At 39.0% G+C, this 20,203-nt stretch overlaps 1 protein-coding gene and 1 long non-coding RNA gene across 3 annotated transcripts; both read left to right on the top strand.

Annotated features, from left to right (window-relative positions):
• Positions 1-255: 255 nt before the first annotated feature.
• On the top strand, positions 256-4,423 carry LOC148717464 (uncharacterized). The gene is made up of 2 exons (XR_015994786.1): positions 256-3,626; positions 4,038-4,423. It is a non-coding gene; the product is annotated as an uncharacterized LOC148717464 (long non-coding RNA).
• A 10,748-nt stretch (positions 4,424-15,171) lies between these two features.
• On the top strand, positions 15,172-19,454 carry LOC148717463 (uncharacterized). Of its 2 annotated transcripts, none has more exons than XR_015994983.1 (2): positions 15,172-16,008; positions 17,530-19,454. XR_015994983.1 is itself a non-coding variant. In XM_088744037.1 (2 exons), exons 1-2 carry the CDS (start codon positions 16,310-16,312, stop codon positions 17,916-17,918), a joined length of 399 nt encoding a protein of 132 aa, XP_088600163.1. In that variant the 5' UTR covers positions 16,059-16,309; the 3' UTR covers positions 17,919-19,442. The 2 variants fall into 2 exon arrangements, 1 of the variants encoding a protein (XP_088600163.1); XM_088744037.1 differs by lacking the exon at positions 15,172-16,008 and adding an exon at positions 16,059-16,319 and having other exon boundaries at positions 17,530-19,442.
• The last annotated feature ends 749 nt before the right edge of the window (positions 19,455-20,203 follow it).

Below are 20,203 nucleotides of genomic sequence, written 5' to 3'. Positions count from 1 at the left end.
CTTATAAAATACTTTAGGGGAGGGGAGGTAGCGTAAAACACACGGCTGCTTATTTTTTATACCATGTTAACTAATATTGTTTATTAACTAATTATTTAAAACAATTTGCATATTATAAGTTGTAAAATATTATTTTCTGCAAAATACCATGTACATTTATGATACATTCCGACACTCAATTTGTGAGTTAAGATATCCTCTCCCCAGAGAAAAAAATGGTTTTCCCTCAGGCATGATAGACAGCCTGTTGTAAGCCCGCCCCCTTTGCTTCACCGGCCCAAGTTCTGTGGTTTGAAGGTTATTGGAAAGACACTTTTTCTCGTAAATAGGCTTTCCGGTATCCTTTCTACACTTACGTCTAAATGGAAATTACAGGAACGAGATTTCCTCCTTAAAAAGTGTCTTCAAAAACAGCGCCGTGACGCTTAGCAGCTTGAAAAGCAACTCCGCAGGCGCAGAGCAATTAATTAAAAGCAACTTCTCAGCTGTGTTTGCGATTCTGTCACTCGTCTGAGATACCAACTATTTATACATCCGTTTGGAAACATGCTAAAGTGAAATTTTACAAAAAGAAAACGCACCGGTCAAGATCAATGGAAAACTCTCTCGAAACGAGGAGAAAATCATTGCGCAAAAAAGCGTTTAATATCTTTTATATGTCAGTCATTTTACTGCTGGCCGGAAACCATTCCAAGTAGCAAGGACTGCGAAATTGACAACTTTGGATATGTTGTTTCACAAAGGCTAATTGCCAGACAATTTATGTCCAAAACAGTTTTAGTTTCACACTCAGGCAGTAATTATACGAAAAGGCTATTAATTTTTATGCTCCCTCGCATATGCTCACAAAAACAAGCGTCAATGTTTTGAAAAAACTAATAAAAAATCGCCTCTCACAACCATGGCGTGAGTTGTTGAGTTCTCATCCATTTCCTTCACGGAAGATACCTGCACGAAGTTGTCTCTCTTAGAATCGAAGTCCTTTCATTTAAAAACCTAGCCCGCGGACTTGTCAGACGTTGTAGTTTTGAAGGTGATATTTATTTTAAAAGTCCAACCAGATTTTCGATTAGTTTTGGCTACGAGCTGTGGATAAGCCGAGAGATAAGTAACCATCTTTTTTGACTGGCAAGGATAGATAAGACTGAGGTAATGCGTTCATATATAGCTTTATACGCAAAAGATCGTTATATCCGATCCTATCAATGATAAAATCTCAAGCGATACTACAGAAATCCTGGATACGTCATGTACAGTATGCGGTGAAATTTTTGAAGCACCCGTTTCAGTGTAGTTCGAAACAAGGCTAAGCGCCGAAACTGAAAACACAGTCTGATTAGAAAGTGGAAGGAGTTATTACTCGCAGGTTGAAAAAGCCACTGTATGTGTTCGAAGTAAGCGACGCGCAAATCCACTATTTCTACACTGACTGTTAGTCTTTTAAGTGTAATGAGTTTTCGATCGGCCCGAAACAATATTGCGCCCTACAATTTGTTTTATTTTTCTGTTTGTCGAAAGCAAATACATTGAAAATGAGGTCGTCCGGTTCATTATGTTTTCCGCGGTGAAGTATGCCCTGTGATGGCGAATTGATTGATGAACTGTTCGATAAAAGTGATAAACTTGCAACGCACTTCGGAAAGCCCTGAAGAAAGAAAAAAAATTAGTGCGATGCTTTATATTCAGTGAATATTTTAGCGACTTTAATTACACTTAATTGGGAAGGGCTGCTGGAAAATTAAAAGCTTCGTTTGAAGAGAACGATCGAACGATCTACGAAGTAAGGCTTTGCCTCGTTGACTTCTAAAAATGGTCTCGATTCTAGCGATTTATAAGAGTGGATCTTAAGATGACTTGAGTGCTTCAAATAAAGGAGAAACCTGACTAGTTGTCAAGGGATGAAACCAGGATATTTTTCCTCTTTGGTGCTTTTAGACAAAAACGCAGCAACTACCAAAGATGGTTTAAGATTTGGAATCATTTACTGTCGATGTAATCAAACATTCCCTCGAACAAGTTTGATGAGACCTACGCGAAACTGAAAGGCCTTGGCCGCATTCATCAATTCTTTGGTAAATCCGTAATGCCTTAGCGCTCTCTGTTATCAGAATACACTGGTTTGAATATATTGTGAAACAGTGTTAATTAGAAAATTGAACACCGGAAACTTTAAAAACACTCTCCAGCTGAGGCAGAAGTGTCAGTCATTGTGCAGTCCGGGATGAAATTATGGCGTCCAGTCTTTAGTGTTTCATTTCTTTACTCTTCCGCCGGATGAATTAAGAAGTTTGCTTTTAAGGTGTTCAAGGATTAAGTTTAGCCTTGTTAAGACCACAAGCCTAATACACCAAGGCCTGTTAATTCCCATATATACCGATATATGTGCGAAACAACAGGTCCTACATGACTGTATGTAACACACCTTAATCGAACAAATTTTAAGAGTCCCGGCCGTGAAACCACAGTCAATCTAAACGTACACGGTAGAATTTCTAGCACAGTTCCTTAAGGTTTCACGAACTCGTGTTTCGTTTCATTGTGCGTTTCTACAAAAGCTATGCCGATAAACCACTTTACATGCCATTCAAAGAGACCATCGCAAGGTTCTATTGCCCAAAATGCCGTGAAAGATATTTTTGATGTAAATGAAAAGTTCATATTGACTGAACAAAAGTTGTAGACTCTATTTGAATTAATCATTTCAACTGCGGATGTTTAAGTTTAGTGTTCTGTTGCTAAGTTTCCCATCATGAACGGCTTTGTAGCGAAAGGCGTTAAAGAGTTCTTGGTAAAGAAACTGCCATCTTTCAAGTGCCCGCCGTACTGAACAATTCTTCTTTAAAATCGTTATTAATTTTTCAGTTCTCCGACAACTGAATACTGTCTAGGCAGTTTGCACTGATTACATAAGTGCCTCGGTGACAGAAATAAGGCATATATGTTGCAGCAGTCAACGAGAGACGAAAATTACTGCCGTAAAAGTTAATTCAGGTAATACAAGTAAAAGTCTGGACATACTTTTAGTCGGCGGCTCTTTACAAGTTCAGGTAATCTTGTTTCTCTGTCATTATCGGCATTTGCAAAAAATCAATTTAGAAATGACGTCTTAAAAGAGAAAGATTTAATATGTGATATTTGCAGATGTGTTGAGGAGATTAAAAATGCAGTTTTGACATGCTAATTCTTGGTTCTTTCAAAAGCGTTGTTGCATTGTTGGAAACCATTAATATTTTAGAGATTTCCTCGATTTCTAAAATTTAAAATACTGTCTGAAACAAACTGTACAGAGGCTTAACTGAAAAAAAACAAAGAAATTAGATGAGGTTTTTTTTTCGAAACTCAAAAGACATAGCCCATTTAAATTAATACCAAAGCGTCACTTTAATTAAAACGAACCACAAATACTGAATGTATATAAAGAAATAAAAGGATAACTATATTTATACTGTGTATATATACAGTGATAACTAACCTTTTCTCTTACAACTCGCCCCGACCTAAGGTGATGTCAGGCGGTTGAACGCTGTACTGCACTGTTAAAAATCAACGCAGAAAAAAACTTGTGCGAAACTGATATTTCAACATCATGCGCAGCACTGGTTTCACCTTCAATAAAACTTGCGAAGGTAGAGTGTCGCCAATTAATGTGCATTTGTTTTACAACTGTCGGGTTCCGAACACTGTTGAAATGGCTTCTTTATTAACGTTCATTTAAGTTGTAGAACATCCAGTGATATTCTAAGTTTACAGTTTCGCGGTAATTTTTGAATACTAAATATTTTTTAATTTGGTGGGTATGATATTATTTTTGAGACTGATCGCAAGAGATAAACAGATATTCATCTTCATCATTCTAGGATATCTTTCTCAAAACTCAGTTTAACCTCCCGCCCAAAACATGTCAAACAAGACCGGTTCAGACGGCGCCATTAAAATTAAATGTGCTTGATGATTTACGCAAATTTATCCAACTTTTAAGACAGTCAATTTCAATTTGATTCATGAGGAACATGGTTTTTCTTTCTTTTTTTTACTAGACGGAAAAGAGGAGGTACTTTGCATTTTAGAACGAAAATTCCTCCGGATCCGGAAGTTTGAGCCCTCGCCAGTCATATCGATCATCTGGTGTTCAACAACCCCATACTAAATAAATGCCAAAATGCTTATCCTTTTCGACAATAATGCAGATTGGAAACTTCGCCCTCTCAAGCAAACACATTTGAGTCTTCTCTTAGCTTTTCAAGCTTTGTTAACCTCGATGTTCCGCTAGTTCAAGATGCTTGCTCTCCCTTTGGATTAACTCTCTGCTTTTTCCAAGTAAACCTCTCCTTTCTGTCGCAGGTTTTTCTCTCGATCAGTTTCTCGTCATCATCATTATTCTTCTCGTATTCATCATGAAAATTCATTATCATGACTGTTGTTATTTTTGTTGTCACTGATGCAACGTATTTTTTGACCATGCCAGCAATGCACAGGTTAAGCTGGAGTTGTTTTGGAAGTAGTGAGAGCCTGAAAAGAATGCAGGAGTAAAACTGACTTGATCAGATTTTCCAAAGACTCAAGGTTTTACTCAATCTGAGAGCGCTTCGGTGTTATCGGCATATGCCCAGAACGTGTCAACAAATTATTTTGATTTCTCTCCAAATAAATGAGCGGAAATGACTGTCACTACGGCGAGGGGGGCGTCAATTCCGATGGTTTGCGATAACCTTACAAAACAAATTAAAATTTTGTTTTCACGGCCTAAGCTGCATCATCATTGAGACACTCTGGAATTGTAAAAATGTTGTCATTTCTTAGTTAGCAGACGTTTGGAGTCAATCAGAAAAACGACTTTTCTTCTAAAAAAAATATAGCTCAAGCTCTAAAGTAAAATGTTTTTTGACCCCCAGGCAAATGCCTTCCCGGCCTTAATCCAATAATCATAAGTAGTATAGTAATATGCTTGCCTCTCGCGGGCATAACTTTTCCGTCATTTTTTTTTATTATTTTTTTTTTTTATCGTTATCATATTTAGCAGAGTTGGCACGATTTTCATGTTCAAACAAGACAATTCTCCGAAAGTTTGCATTTCAACAAATTACAATACCGCAGACTCGATAGAAAATGCAAAACTCCATCGAAAGTAGAGAATTTTTTATCAAAGAGTACAAAGAATGAGGTTTTCCTAGCCGGCAATGTTCAGAAGATATGGTTTTGTAACGCCTCCTCTTTGTTTTCATAGACCAAGGCTTGTATCAGTTCTTCGTCATTCGAGGTAGGACGAAAGCAATTGCTGTCTCGCGTTGAAAAATAGAACATGCTAAAAGCAATGACATTAAGGTTTCAGAACATATAAAAAAAAACAGTTCAAGAGGAAAACAAGTGTTCGGAATTATGGTTAGAACAAATTGCACGATCAGATCTCAGTTAACCGGGTCAGGAAAACGTCACTGGATCCAAGAGCTGGCGGAAAAATCATTTTAGGAGGTTAAATATACCTATTGCAAAACAGGAAAACACTGAATGAGCACAAGAGTATAACAAACTGAGAGTACATTATTTTCAAGCACGTTTTATCCAGTAATTAATCCCTTAATTAGTTAGAGGAAGCTAAGAAGAGTAAGAACTGGGAGAGCTTTTCCGTTTCAGTTTAGTAGAATTTGTAATGCAGCGATACGATTTGCATTTTTAGAAGTATTAAAAAGTATTATCGGAAACTGAGAATAGGGCAGATGGTTGATTGATAAAATTTAGACACAGTCGGTTGCTTTGATTATAAAATTCCCCTGTATTAATTATTTTTGAACAATTGGAAAATTTGAATTATCGTGTAAAATAACAGAGGCTGGACCGTAGCCAGACTTCAGAACAAGACGAGGCAAGTTTCGGGTCTGGCATGCCTCCCCCAGAAAATTTTGAAATCTAGAGGCTCAGAAATACTCTTTCAAGCATTTTCCGTGGCACTTTTCCCTTAGAAAAGTCAATCTTGGGCAAGTGTGGAAGTTCACTTTTTTATTGCCGAGCGATACTAGTGTAAAAAGAAAAAAAAACTGAGGAAAAGGCCAAAATCAAGACGAGGCAATTGCCACGTCTTGCCTCATGCTAGCTACGGCCCTGAGTGGTCGGGATATCAAATGGCATCTTTGCGAGGGAGGACACTTTTAGTAAACACCAACGGAAGTCAACTAGATCGTAGAAGATATCTGTTCGTATCCACTTCAGATCGATACCGGAAATTGCAAAAATGAGATAAGAGAGTGAGTATTGGCTATTTTTGTGCAAACTTAAAACGGTTTTGCACTTACAGTACGAGAAATCATATTTACAAAACTACGATCTTGGAGTGAAACAAAAGAGTACGTCCAGCTTTGATTCGTGAAAAGAAAAAGATCGCGATATCGTGTAGAACTGAAATGTTTATCTTTCAGTGAAGACTTAACTTGAAGAGTCTTTGTCCTCTAGTGGAAAATTTTAAAGATTGGCCCAACGTAGAGGTGATAAATCTCTATGATAACCCCATACTGATATTTTTACCGCCATGATTACGAGATCACATACTTAATCTTGTAGTCTGGCTTAAAGGGTCAAACCTAAGGTTCAAGTGAGTGATAAAAAACCTCGAATTGATGAGCGAGCGTGGTGTCCTAGGCTGAGTCACAAAGTTGAAAGAGAATACGGCAAAGAGCAAATTTAAAGGGGTTGTGCCAAGATTAAAGCGACCAATTAAGATCTAGAAGTTAATGCTCAAAACTCAGTGAAAGCCAAACATCATCTTCTAAAGGCTACTCCTTAGATTTAAGCTAATGATGATGAAGGATGATCTTAGGGGTAGCACGGGTATTGAAGTGACGTTTGCCACAGCTTGGCAAAAGTAATATTCAATTTTGCACGAATCACTTCATTTGGATTGTGCTTAGTGAAATAATATGTTGGAGGACTTTTTACAACAGTTTCTGGCTAATGAATTTCGAAAATCGCTCACAGACACTCGGGACAGAGAAAGGATTGCAAAGAGGACATAATGGAAAACTTGAGCACGTGTTCGGTTGATATGCGGAAGCCTACCCCCTCCCCCCTTCCCCCGTCCCACATTTCAAAACGCCTCTGTGGGTAATTTTGTCAATTCCTATTACTCATTAGTGCTAGAGAAAACATGGAAACTATAAAGAGAGTTTACGTGATGATCATTAATGGAAAAGAAAGGTTTAAAGTTGCTATGATGTAGGAAAAAATTCAGCATTGTTACGAGCTCTGCGAGTTGAAGATTTTTTTAAGAGAAAATATTCGTTGCGTCTACAAAAATCCTGTTCGTTAGTCCTAACTAAGCAGTTCTTTAACTTTAAGCGCGCTAAAATGAGCGATTACGTAAGTTATTTTAATGTATTGACGTGCAGTTAAGTCATCAGAGAAAATAAATACAGCAAAATTTCCAAGGAGGTATTGGCTTTAGCGATATCCCGCTGCATTCTCGCAGCTAATGTACAAAGACATTTTAAGGTACTTCATAAAGGGAACCAGAACAGGCAGGAATCTGTTGGACATCATATCCAGCCTCATAACATACATCACTTCTGTTTATTGGCGCAATAACCCACGCAGAGGGTATAAGCGAAGTTAAAATTTTATTTGTAATAATTCATCAACATGTGCAATATCAAATGAAATGAAGATTTCAGGAAAGCTGTCACTTTGTAGCCTATTCGGTTCAAAGTTTGAGAATTATTAGAAATGGGCTGATACCAGCTCAGTTTGAATCTATGCCAAAGAAATATGGAAGCGCGCACAGAGGCACGTTTGGGGTAAAAAATCGTTGACACTTAAAAATCAGCACTGATTATGTGTAATTAGGAATCGGAAGTTTGATAGAGGATCTAATAAGTACAACTAAATTGACACTCCACATGCCTCAGCCAAAGATGATAACATCGTGGAGAGATAAAGGACAAAAGACTTAAGTAATATAGACCGGGAACGAAAAACATCTAGTAAATTGCATTTCTTGGACGGTATTTTGGAGTTCAATGATTTAGATACTGGTCCTAAAACACTGGGTACCGCCAAAACGGGAAGTGAGCACTTAAGAATTGATTTTGCGACCTAAGAGGCAGTGGTATTGTGCGTGCGATGTATACACAGACAAAGACTTCATTTTATTTCACAATTCAGTGCATACGAAAACTTCGCCACTGGACATTTTTTAAGGTAGATCGCCTTATGGTTTATTTTTCCGCTTCTACATCTGAAATTCAAAAGTATATGGAGCGATTTGTCTCTCAATGTCATCGAGATGCTCACCTGACTGAGTGGGTTATAGTGCGCACAACATTACAAGCAATATACTTCTTTTTGCACTGAATTCCGAAATATTCGAGTGCAGAAGAGAGCTGAGCCCAGACGTGTAAAAACACCCGTTAGAGAGGGTACTTGAAGGGTACTTAAGCAGTACTTGCTATCAGAAATAGATACATAAGTGAGGAACTCTCGACAAAGAATATCTGTATATTTACAATTATGCGAAGACAATTAACTTGATCCGCCCTTTTTGAGGTGCTATGTTTAGGTTGAATGAAAGATTTATGAGAATGTCAAAGCAAACCCACTATCAGACATATTTATAATACAATAACAACTGGAATATCACTTGGATCGTGTATATTTAGCGCCACCTACTTTAAGCAATAATAAGCTAAATGCTTGAAAATATTCAGTTTTAGAAGGATCAAGTACTCAATCAATGCATTCTTGATGACTGTTAAGATTGGTTTCAGTAAGGAGGCGTTGTTTTTGTTGGTGCTGCATGATTTAAGTACAGCAAAAACGCCACCTCAAAAATTGTACTGTGAGTGAGTTTGCAAGAACGTTCTTGGTGACTCGCGAGAAAGACCTGGCTATTTTTCTGATTGCAATACACCAGGCAATTTATAAAAAGAAAAAAAACTCAGTTGATCATGATTTCAAGAGACATAAATACCGCTGAGAGAATGTTTACCCCATCACAAACCAATATAACACATTCTTCAGTTTCAATAACCATGAGAGCGTTTTTGAATCCACCAAGCCCTTCTTCACTGAAAAAAATTTGGTACGATCTCAACGTCCTTATGTTGGGAAGATTTGATCTCCATCTTTTTCTGATGGAACTGATGCAATTTCAGGCTTTTCTCAGTTCATTTAACGTCTCACAAGAAGGAAATTTTCTAGTAAGGAATTTCATTTGCAAGTACAGCTTTCAACCGGCCAATATCTACCCGAATAGCCTAGGCTAAATTAAGACAAATTGAAATTCGAAACAGCTGCACGTTCCTGGTTCCATAAAATGCTTATCAAGTAAAACTAAACTCTGTGATGTTACAGCCACAAAATACAACTGCAATCTTGGCCTAGTAAAGTTTCCAATTTTATTGCGAGAGATTCCTTCTTGGATGATTGAACGTGATCTGAGATGTGTAGAAAATGTCTATATATCATCTTATAACAACAAAGTATTGTTCCAGAAGCGAGTCAGGATGTATTTAGTTAAACTTGACGATAATGTTTGAGGTTGCCGCAGTCTGCTCTACCCTTAATCGACTGACGCAAGACCAGCTTGTTTAAGGATAAAGTTTAATTATACTGGAGCGGGAAAAGTTGTTTGATATTTGATCGATCAGTAATGGATCTTAAAAGCGCTAAATGCAACATGTGAAAAGCTGGAAACCCGGCAAGGAAAATTCATTTTTACAGTAGCTCTTTATGAAAAAAAAGACGAAGGAAAAAAAAAAAGATGTGTATTGCTTTTGCGTGGTGAAGACATTCTTTTGCTCTGCCGTGGGAACCATTTGTCGTTTGTTCCGATCTCAACCGAGTAGTCTTGTCATTCAGAATTTCGGCTACTACAAAAAGTCCTAGTTTACTTTTTATCCTAGTCCCATATTTTTTTTAACTGATTACTTTTTAAGACGGGGAAGGGATTGTGTGAAATTCAGCTCCAAACAGCTCGAGCAGCGGAGAAAAAAGAAAAAAATAAAATACTTGGAAAGAATTATAAATAAAGTATAGGCACTAGACATTGTGTTGGCCTTCCTTTGATGGGATTGGCTGATGTCTTTGCAGCCAGACAGCTAATATAAATTGTATTCTGGTTATTTCCTATTTTAACCGCAAGAAACATGGAACATATTGTCAGATATTTCAATTACACTCTTTTTTAAGACTTCCTTAAGTTCATTTTATTCGAATTATGTCTTTATCGGCGTACTTTGATAAATTAGCACTCAGAAAGAAAGTTTCACCTGATACTGTGGTCTTTGCTAAGTGACTCAAGGTTTAATGTTGTTCACCAAACGGCGCAATTTCTTGAGGGGGAGGAAGTTACATCAATTTTTTTACCGGGGTATGTGCCACTGGTCCATGGAACCTCTACCCTTTTATAGTCTATTTTGTGGTTAACTACAGAACCCATTTTAGTCACTTTTTCAGCCGCGAATCTTCCCACTTTGAAATCCTTACTTACCAGACTTTCTCACCACGAAAATGTGCGACACATGTAAGATTCTTTTGTGTCTTCTGCGCACTTCACAATCGATCCCCTAAAAACGCCTGTTTGCCTCCCGGGGAGGCTGAAAAATCCCGCACAAAGGTATATTATGACACTCTTCATGATCTGCGGACGTGCCAGGCACACAGCCTTTGCACTGCGCTGTTGTTTTCATTGCGATCCCTTGGTGATATCTGAACGTTCTTAGCCTTGCCCTGTCCTGTAATAGTGACCTTTGATTTCTTGATGGCCGACCAATTTACCTCCATCAGAGAGAAATTCAGCCGAGTGAACCGGTCAACCTCGAGCGAGTGGGAAGACGGGCCGGACAAGACGAAGGGGAAGATGGGATATTAGAATACGGTACCCAAGCAGTGACGATAAATCGGATGGGTCATTTTCCGGACGACGAGACCGCATATGATAATAGCGACATTCCTTCTCTGGAATGAGATGCTTGATTTTCTCCTCGGAAGAGTCTTCCGCTTCGGAAGAAGTATTCGCTTCCACAGCATAATTATGTTCAGTTAATTTTTCTTCATCATGCTCCCTTGTTATGGAACTCTGAATGCCTTGATTTGCTGACGTTCTCAACCTTAAACTGTACCCGTAATTCAACCTCACGCTGCAAGTGGTCAGAAATAAACTATATAACTATATTGCCGTCACCTTTAGTTGTGTTATGACATTGTACGTTATATGTTCGTTTCTTTTAGGTTAAACGGAAGGAACAGGGACCGCGCAGAGGGAGGGACAAAGGGGGAGGGGGGCCTTTAGCCTCTCCGCAGTTTTAAAAAAAACTTGTCCCGCTAGGCATGTCTCCACCCTCTTGCCTTATTGGCTGAGGCTTATGCGTTCGTCTTGAGCCTCAGTTAAGGTAACGGACCAAGAAAAAAAAATTATGATCGGGATCGGGATTTGCCGGTATAATCCGTCGGGATTACGCGATTGAGAGGAAATTTCAGTCGAGAGTGCGGGATCGAAGAACCCTACTAAGGACCCTCGTTACAGATGTGGTAAGACACAATAAACAATAGCATCTGTAAAATGCAACCTTCCGTCACCACTCTGATGGCAATCTCTTGTAACTACTTCGGTGGTCCAGAAACTGATTGAACCATACCCTCTCTAAAACCTTAGAGAGAGAAAGCAGAATGAGATAGGCCAGTTGATATTTGGTAGTTCATGGTCTTCATCTCTTAGGTGTGGAATGACTTCAGCCTTTTTTCACGCGTAAGGGAACGTACTGGTTTTAAGTGTGGTGTCATCAACGCGCGCAAGGGTTGATGATATACAGCAGGCAGTCTGTTATGTCTCTGAGAGGAACTTTATCGTAGCTGAAACCTTTATTCGATCGTATCTCCGAGGTCACTTCACTGAGCTCATCAGCAGTGTTAGATCGGAACCTTCCTTTTCCGGCGTCGTAGGAGGTGGGTTTTGGGATTTTCGGTTTCGCGGTTTTGACTGTTTTTTGGATCGGTTTTTCGGTTTTTGGGCTAGAAAGGTTCGATTTTTCGGTTTTGATGTTCAGAGCGGTTTGCGGATTTTACGTGTTTTTGCATTCAGTTTTCGGTTTTCACGAAAACTCTGATGCGGTTTTCGATTTTTCCTTTTTGACCCCTTTAAAGGTGAAAATGTAGCAGTTTTGCAAGGTTTGCATGCAGTTTTCGGTTTTGCTGCCTTTTTTCGTCGGTTTTTCGGTTTTGGAGGTCTTTTTCTCCGGTTTTGCGGTTTCCCAGAGGCCCCAATGCCCCCCTCTCGTAGGTACTCAAAAAGAGATACAGGGAAAAATTCTAAATGTCCAGACTGCGAGCTTTAGTAAGCTCTTGAGAAGCACTTGCTGCCTTTTTTTCTTACAGAAACAAAGAGCCGATTGAAATTATCTGATACGAGATATAGTGCCCTTGGTGTGATGGACCTCCCGGCCTACCTTTCAGCGGGTGAGCTGAACAAATGGTCTTCCAAATGCAGGGGGAATTGTTCTTATTTTCCTCTATTTGCTGCTTAAAATATTCCGTTTCAGTATTGCAAATAACAGTTTTAACCTCTCGACTAGATTCTTTGAATGTACTCCAGGTCTCTAAGGAATCACCTATCTTTGCTAGTTTATGAATGTTGCTTTCTCGCCTGCGGACCGCTTCTTTGAAGGGGAAGGGTTTGTGTTTGTGTTTTACCCTAACCGTCTTGACAGGAGGGTGGCTGCCCATACAAGTCAGAATACTGTATGCTTCAACTGCGCTCTTTATTTTCTGATTGTGTAAAGTTCCCAATCTCTCAATGGACGAGTGATATATCACAAGCGAGACCGTTAGCAATGTAGCTCTTGAAACTGCGGGTATTGAGAGATGCCACCAGTAATGCTCCTTTCTGTCAGCCATGCAGTTCTTATATTGGTGCGGAGAATTTGGTAATGGATCAACCAATAATCTCCTAATTTATATTTTTATTTATCCACATAGCTTGTCTACTTCATATTGTAGATATTTATATGGTTAGAAGAAACACTGCCTTGGTCAATCATAAACTTGAACTTGAACTTGAACTTTATTTTTATTTAGACACGGTAAATCTATCAGATAAAATAATAATATTATTACAATCTATTATTACAGTTACAATCTATTTTAATCTATATAAACATGATCTAAAATTTAAAAGTAAAATAGAAAAAAATAAAGAAATTCTGCTTTACATAGATACCGTGTGTGTTTTGTCGATTCAGAGGAAGAAATTGCGACAACCATTTCGGAAGGATTGAAGTGATTTTGCTTGCCGCAATTCAGGGGACAAGCTATTCCATATAACCGCACCGTTATAGCTAAAGCTATTTTTCAGGAAATTGGTGCGAGGCAATGGAACAGCTAGTTTGTTTTCAGAGTTCCTTAGATTATATGGAGGATCATATTTAGTGAAAAGAGAACCAAGATAGTCGGGCGCAAGACCATGTATAGATTTATAGACCATGGTGGCCACTTGTATTTGTCGCTGAGTATCTAACCGTCTCCAGTTAAGTTGCACAAAAAGAGGATCAGCGCTTGTGTCATAACTGGAGAAGGTCAGAATACGGGCAGCCCGGTTTTGCAACTTTTGGAGCTTATTCGAAAGACCCTTGTTACAATGCCCCCAGACCTCGCTGCAGTAATTAAAGTACGGTTGAACTAAGACATTGAAAACGGACTCAAGCGTGGTTCGATTAACAAAAGGCCTACAACGTTTAATTGCTCCAATGCCCGATGCGATTTTCTTGGCTATTTTTTCAATGTGCATATTCCATGAAAGGTTTTCGTCAATACGTACACCCAGAGATTTGACTGAGCTAACTTGTTTAATTATGTCACCACCTATGATTAGTTTAGGGGAAGTATCGTAGGTACCTATCCTTTGCCGCGATCCAATTAACATGAATTCAGTTTTAGACGAATTTAGAGTCAATTTGTTTGCAGTGAGCCATGTGTTAACATGGGAGTGAAAAGGTAAAATCCAACACAGCATAAACTAGATAGTGGTCATGTATATCGGTAACATCGCTCGATTTCGAAGGCAGTTATTGGAGACTACACAAGCGAGATTTCAATGTATTTTAATATCACTCTAGGGAGTTTTTGGATTCGCTAAGTAGCATTCAGCACTGGGCAGAAATATAACAAAGCTTTACCTTCACGGTTTAGGTCTCTAGTCAGGACTATGGTGTAGCGGGCAGACACGATGTCGTCCTCCAGGAATTTAATGGAGACATCCGGCGGCACATACAAGTAGGGACTTAAAATTTCTGTGCTGTAAAAACTTAAGAAAAAGTTGGTGTACTCCTGACTGTTATATCACAGAAAGTTCTGTAAGCCTTTGACTCTCATAATTGACCAAGAGAGAATTTCTTCTTACAATATCAATACAATATCAAGCAGACAGGTGATGAGAATAAAGAAAACTGACTGTTACCTAGGGAATCCTAAATTGATCCTATACCAAATTCTCATAACTAAAAGAATAAAATTGTATGGCAGAGAGTAAGGAGAATTACTAATGAGATCTTGAGAGTGAAAGAGTTAAGTGGCTAACTTAAAGTTATGGACGCTGGAATTCGGAACAGAGGAATTAAACCAAGTTTCTGAAATGACAAAAAAAGCATAGTCATTTACTTGCGCCATCTTTGGTATTTCAGTGAAATTACTTCGGTTTTTGAGCGATTCAGAATTCAGAGTGAGCTATCTTCATCACTTTGTTTTGACCGACATAGTTCACTGGCTGGGCGCACTGACCAACCAAACCCGGTTACGTGAAATGAAAATGCAGTGAGTACAGATTGAAATGCCATTTGACGTAGCACGCTGTTTTGTGATTTCTGATTTTAACTCTTGTTGACAGGGCTCAGTTATGCGAACTGGGATGGCAGAGTGATTCTCAGGACCAGGTAAAATACGAACGTCAACACTCAACATTTCTTGAAGAGTTATAAAGTTAGAGGTGCCATCAGAATTGTTAAAATAAATTGCATAAAAGCCAGGATTTTTTTCACGGTTGAGATACCCTAAATTGACTGATTTTTAAGAGGCAGTGAAATACATGTCTGATATCTCCACTTTAGGGATCAGTGATCGGTATGGGTCTCTCGTCGTGGCAATCTCTGAAGCTGTTGAAATGGTAAATTGGCCACCGTTACGATTATAAAAGCTGACGTTTCGAGCGTTAGCCCTTCGTCGGAGCTCCGACGAAGGGCTAACGCTCGAAACGTCAGCTTTTATAATCGTAACGGTGGCCAATTTACCATTTCAACTTTGTTGATATATTCAAATTATTTCGTTACCCCCACCGACGCAGCCCCAAACAGTTTTTTTAAGAAACTATCAGCCTTTATTCATCTGAAGCTGCTGGACTTTCTGCTTTGAAACGTGCAAAGGTATGCATGTTAAGCAACATATTACTCCCTTCTCTGAGTAGAAGCCCAAACTTCCTCTCAGCGCTTTGGAAACTGCCTATATTTATCAAATTTTATTCCACCTTACGACTGTCACGATGAGAGGATGGATCACCAGCGTCTCTCTGTAAAAACCGTAAAAAGAAACCTGAAGAAATTGGATATAGACAGGATTTCCTGGAAGTGGAAAGCGAAGGATAGAGCTGTGTTGAGGAATTAGACCAGACCTAAATGAAACAGTCATTGTTGCCCCCGACAGACCTACTGCCATGGTGATGACGATTAAAGGATTTGCATATCAAAAAACCCAGTTTCTTCTTGGATGATACACGGTTTTAGGAGGATACTTAAATAACTTGATTTAAGGCAATGAAGTAGTGCATTGATATCTTACTCGAGGGTCTGTGATGAGTGCATGCGTCTGCCTTATTGGGTTTTCTCGTGACGGCAAAGACTATCGGTCTTTCAGTTTCACTTGTTTTGCATATGGAACTTGCTGGGACTTGCTTGAAAAGAAAATGGAAACATTGGCTGCGTGTGGTCGTTGCACATCATAACAAAGATGAAATCAAAATTTCTTTCTTGAGAAAAGTTTAAGGTGAGTAAAATGGTTTCGTGACTGACTTTAAAAACTTAAGAGGCAGTCTCTATAAAAGCGGTTCGATGCGTTTCGGTTCAAAAAGTCGATTTCTTTCAAACTTTTCCCATGAATCTGTCTTGGTCTAAAAATAATCGAAACCACCTTGATTTTTCGAAAAATTGCAAAAAAAAATTTTTTCCGAGCGAAATTCGCTTCAGCGCAAAACGATGTGAACATAAGTCTGTTTAATATAGATCTATTGGCTCCCCTTTAACAGAGCCTAAGCATGGAACGACTACTTTAATGATGACTGTGACTGATGACTACCGGTAAGCATACTGAGTAAGTTATGTTAGTCGACGTGAACGAGAGTTAGTGTTTAAAGTTTTGTTTTAACGCACACCTCCGTGAGTTTGCGCTTATGGCTTTCATGGGCTTGACTTTCATTCACGCTACAGCCTACACGCTCAAAGCAAGATTTATTTCGTCGTAAAAGGACGTTCGGTATGAAAGTTCTCATTTGTAAGCTCGTAGTCAATACCTCCGAGAAAAGGTTCGTGAGATAGAACGCTTGACAACTTTGCTAAACGTAAATTACTTCCATAAGTTGTTAATTGACGCGATTGTAAAATTATGTGCGCTCATGAATCATATTTGAAGAGTCCATATTAAAAACATGGGAATAAAGGGGGTACATTTCTAAAGAAACTTTGGCCCTGTTGATAATGTAAATTGGCCACCGTAAAGAGTGTCAAAGCTGACGTTTCAAGCGTTAGCCCTTCGTCATTCGCTCTGACGTCAGATTTGAAACTTTTTACGGTGGCCAATTTATATAATCAACTTAATGGAGCAAACCAAAAGTAATAATAATAATAATAACAATTTAGATCGACCTTGTTATATTCGAAACAGATTGTTTTGATGTGATGCGATGTAAAGGAAAAGGAGCTATGGAGACTACACCTGTTTCGAAGCTAATGGATCTTCGACAAAATTTATACAACGACGATAATTTTACAGTATTCAAAACGACCAAATAATGTCTATAACCATTGTTGCCTTTGGCGTTGGCACGGTATATTTAACAATTATTCGCCTCAGGTTCGGTGAATATCGTCGAATAATCCCCGAGACGAAGTCGAGGGGATTATTCGGCAATATTCACCGAACCTGAGGAGAATAAATGTTTTAGTGTAATTTCAGAGCTGCACAACAGAGAAATTTATAAAATCATAACATTTTAGTAACATTTATTAACATTTTATTTTAACATTTTATATAAACCGCGTGAAGCGGTTTATATAGCGTCATATAGGGAACCGCTCGACCAATCAGATTGCTGGAAACTCTTTGCTCAGCTCTGAAATTATACTAAATGCGCATATAGAAAGGCTTCTTACCGGTAAATGGTCTTATCCAGTGACCCAGAAAATACGTTAATCAGGTTTACAGTTGACTCATGTGTAATTTACTAGCTTGTTGTCTTAGAGACGTAAATCAGTTCACTTTTTCACATGTTTTCCCTCCTTTTTTCTGAAGCTGTACAAACTGCCACCATGGTTTGCTCAATAAAATTGTCATTTGTGGTCATCTGGATCCTTGATTCAGCGATATTGACTGAAGTCCATGAGGGTGACGAAGCCGGGCCCGACCACCAGAACTCCCAAAATCATAAAGGAGTGGACTGCGATCTGTGCCTTGTCTGTTGTAATAAAGTCACAGTCGTGGTCACAGTCACAGTCCCTGTTGGTGTTGATTGTGTATCTGGTAATATGAATGTGGAAGAACAGACCAAAGGAATGATTTCCGTATCTCAGTTGACTGATGGAGACTTCATCCGGGGAATTTCCGGTCCTGATCGTACAACGACACAGCTCATATACCTCTATGGAAAGACATGCTGCATGAAATGTGTCTGGGGCTATTAACTTGTGCCCGCGATGGAAAATGCCAGCAATTTGAGAGTTGGATGGCCGAGTTCATCCGAGAGCACGTGAATCAAAAGTATTTGGCGATTGTCAAAGATGTGTTTCCAAACATGGGTGGTGACGTGACCAAAGAAGAAGCTGGTACCATCACGGAGACCGTTCGGCCAAAGGGAACGAAATGCATCATGTTCGTGGCTGCTGTCGGCAGCGCCATAGTTGGATTCATGTTCGGACTCTTTGTTGCCGCCATACCGTACGGCAAAAAATACTTCGAGGAAACAAGAAAATGCAGGATCTGCAAGCAAGCCACCCACAAGTCGACTGTGACGATGGTAAAGCTTAGACCAGTTGACTGGAGTTGTGTGATACATGACGCATCCATAACGTGTGACTTGCTCAATAGCGATATATAAAAGCGTTAGTGTTATGCTCAGTTTAAGTGACGCGGCTGTTGAACTCTTTAGCTCTTAATGATAGCAAACGTATCTGAGCTAGGCATTTCCTTTCACGGATCTCAGGTTAACTTTCAGATGGCTCTGCTACCGAGGCGGCTGCTGTTGATGCCTTACAAGCTTGCATCAGGGATATAAGGACCTGGATGGCCCAAGACAAACTTTAGCTGAACGCTGCTAAGACCGAGTTTCTTATTATAGGTACACGCGCACAATTAAATAAGGTTACGATAAATGACTTGCAAGTAGGTGAGGTAAGGGTTTCTGCTGTCTGTTCTGTTAGAAATCTTGGTGTTTGGCTTGATGCAAACATGAATATGACCACACATATTAACAGCATACGTCAGGCTATTTATTACCATCTATATAACATCCGGCGTATTAGAAAGTATCCATCATATGACAATAGAAAGTCCATTGTACAGGCTATTGTAATGTCACGATTAGACTACTGCAACGGTCTGCTATATGGTACACCCGCTGTTCATCTTGACAAGTTGTAACGCCTACAAAACGCGGCAGCTCGACTGGTATGCACTGTATCCAGGTATGATCATATTCACACCGTCCCTGATCAACCTGCACTGGCTTCCGGTCAACCACAGAATAGAATTCAAGATAGCAATGTTAGTTCACAAATGTATCTACGGCGTCGCACCACAATATCTCTCAGACTTGATAAAAATCAAAGTGAGTTCGCGGTATCAGTTGAGATCACACCGGGGCATACTCCTAATCGATAACACCTACAGAACAAAAAAGACACTCGGGGGTAGGGTGTTCGAACATGCTGCGCCCAAAGTATGGAACCGACTACCTCTGGAAATTAGACAGTGTCAATCGTTGGATACTTTTAAATTTTTACTAAAGACACATCTTTTCGATTTAGCTTTCTACTAGTTCTTTTATTAATTCATATTTTATCTTTATTGTTTTTCCGGAAAATTGTAAATTATTATTAGTAGTATCGTTATTCGGATTAGCCCCATTGCTGTAAGATTTTTAATGTTGTAATGCGCATTCGATTATATCTTTTATTGCATGGTAGACGGCGCAATATAAGAAATAAACATTATTATTATTATTATTACGTATACTGTGTGACTTATTTTTTTCGTTGTGTGTGCGTGTGTGGATCAAATCGCACAAGAATTTTCATTGATGGATGTTAATTAGGCTTAGGAATAGTCTTCGTTTTCCTAGTTTAGGTAAGCCTGGTTAAAATGATGAATGACTGCCTTTTTCATGCAATGTCTTAGCCCAAGCAGATTAAAGAGCCGTTAGGTGCAAATCAGTTAAACAACTTCCCGTGCCATTCATAGCTCATAGCTTTTTTTTGCGCTTTCAGACATGCTTCAAGTGTACGTTCCATGAATTCATTTTTCTAAGCCAAACTCAATTTGGTCTTATGTTCTATTTCAACACCAGAGACCTGTGGAAAACCATTAAATAAATTTATGGAATGAACAAACAGCCTAAGCGTGTAAGCAGCCTTAACTGATCCGGTGAACATCTTTTAGACGACAATGAACAAATGGCTTCCAAGTTTAATTCTATCGCGGATCAACTCAGATCATTTCATCCAATGGGCAACAGCCAATAAACTTCCTCTCAATGAGAACAAGACAAAAGTGCTTACCATCACTGGTAAGCGACTCTCAACCAGAATTGAACATGATCTTGAGGTTCTTATTAATGGAAAACAACTTGAAAATGTGCAATTTGCAAAACTTTTGGGACTGGAGATAGATCAAGAATTAACATTTATTCCTCATATTGATAAATTAAGCAAGAAATTATCGCAAAGAATAGGCATTTTGAAGAAGATCATAT

The sequence above is a fragment of the Stylophora pistillata genome, chromosome 13 (genome assembly GCF_964205215.1).
Source record: "Stylophora pistillata chromosome 13, jaStyPist1.2, whole genome shotgun sequence".
Lineage (NCBI taxonomy): Eukaryota > Metazoa > Cnidaria > Anthozoa > Scleractinia > Pocilloporidae > Stylophora > Stylophora pistillata.
This window is presented reverse-complemented; position numbering and strand designations above follow the sequence as displayed.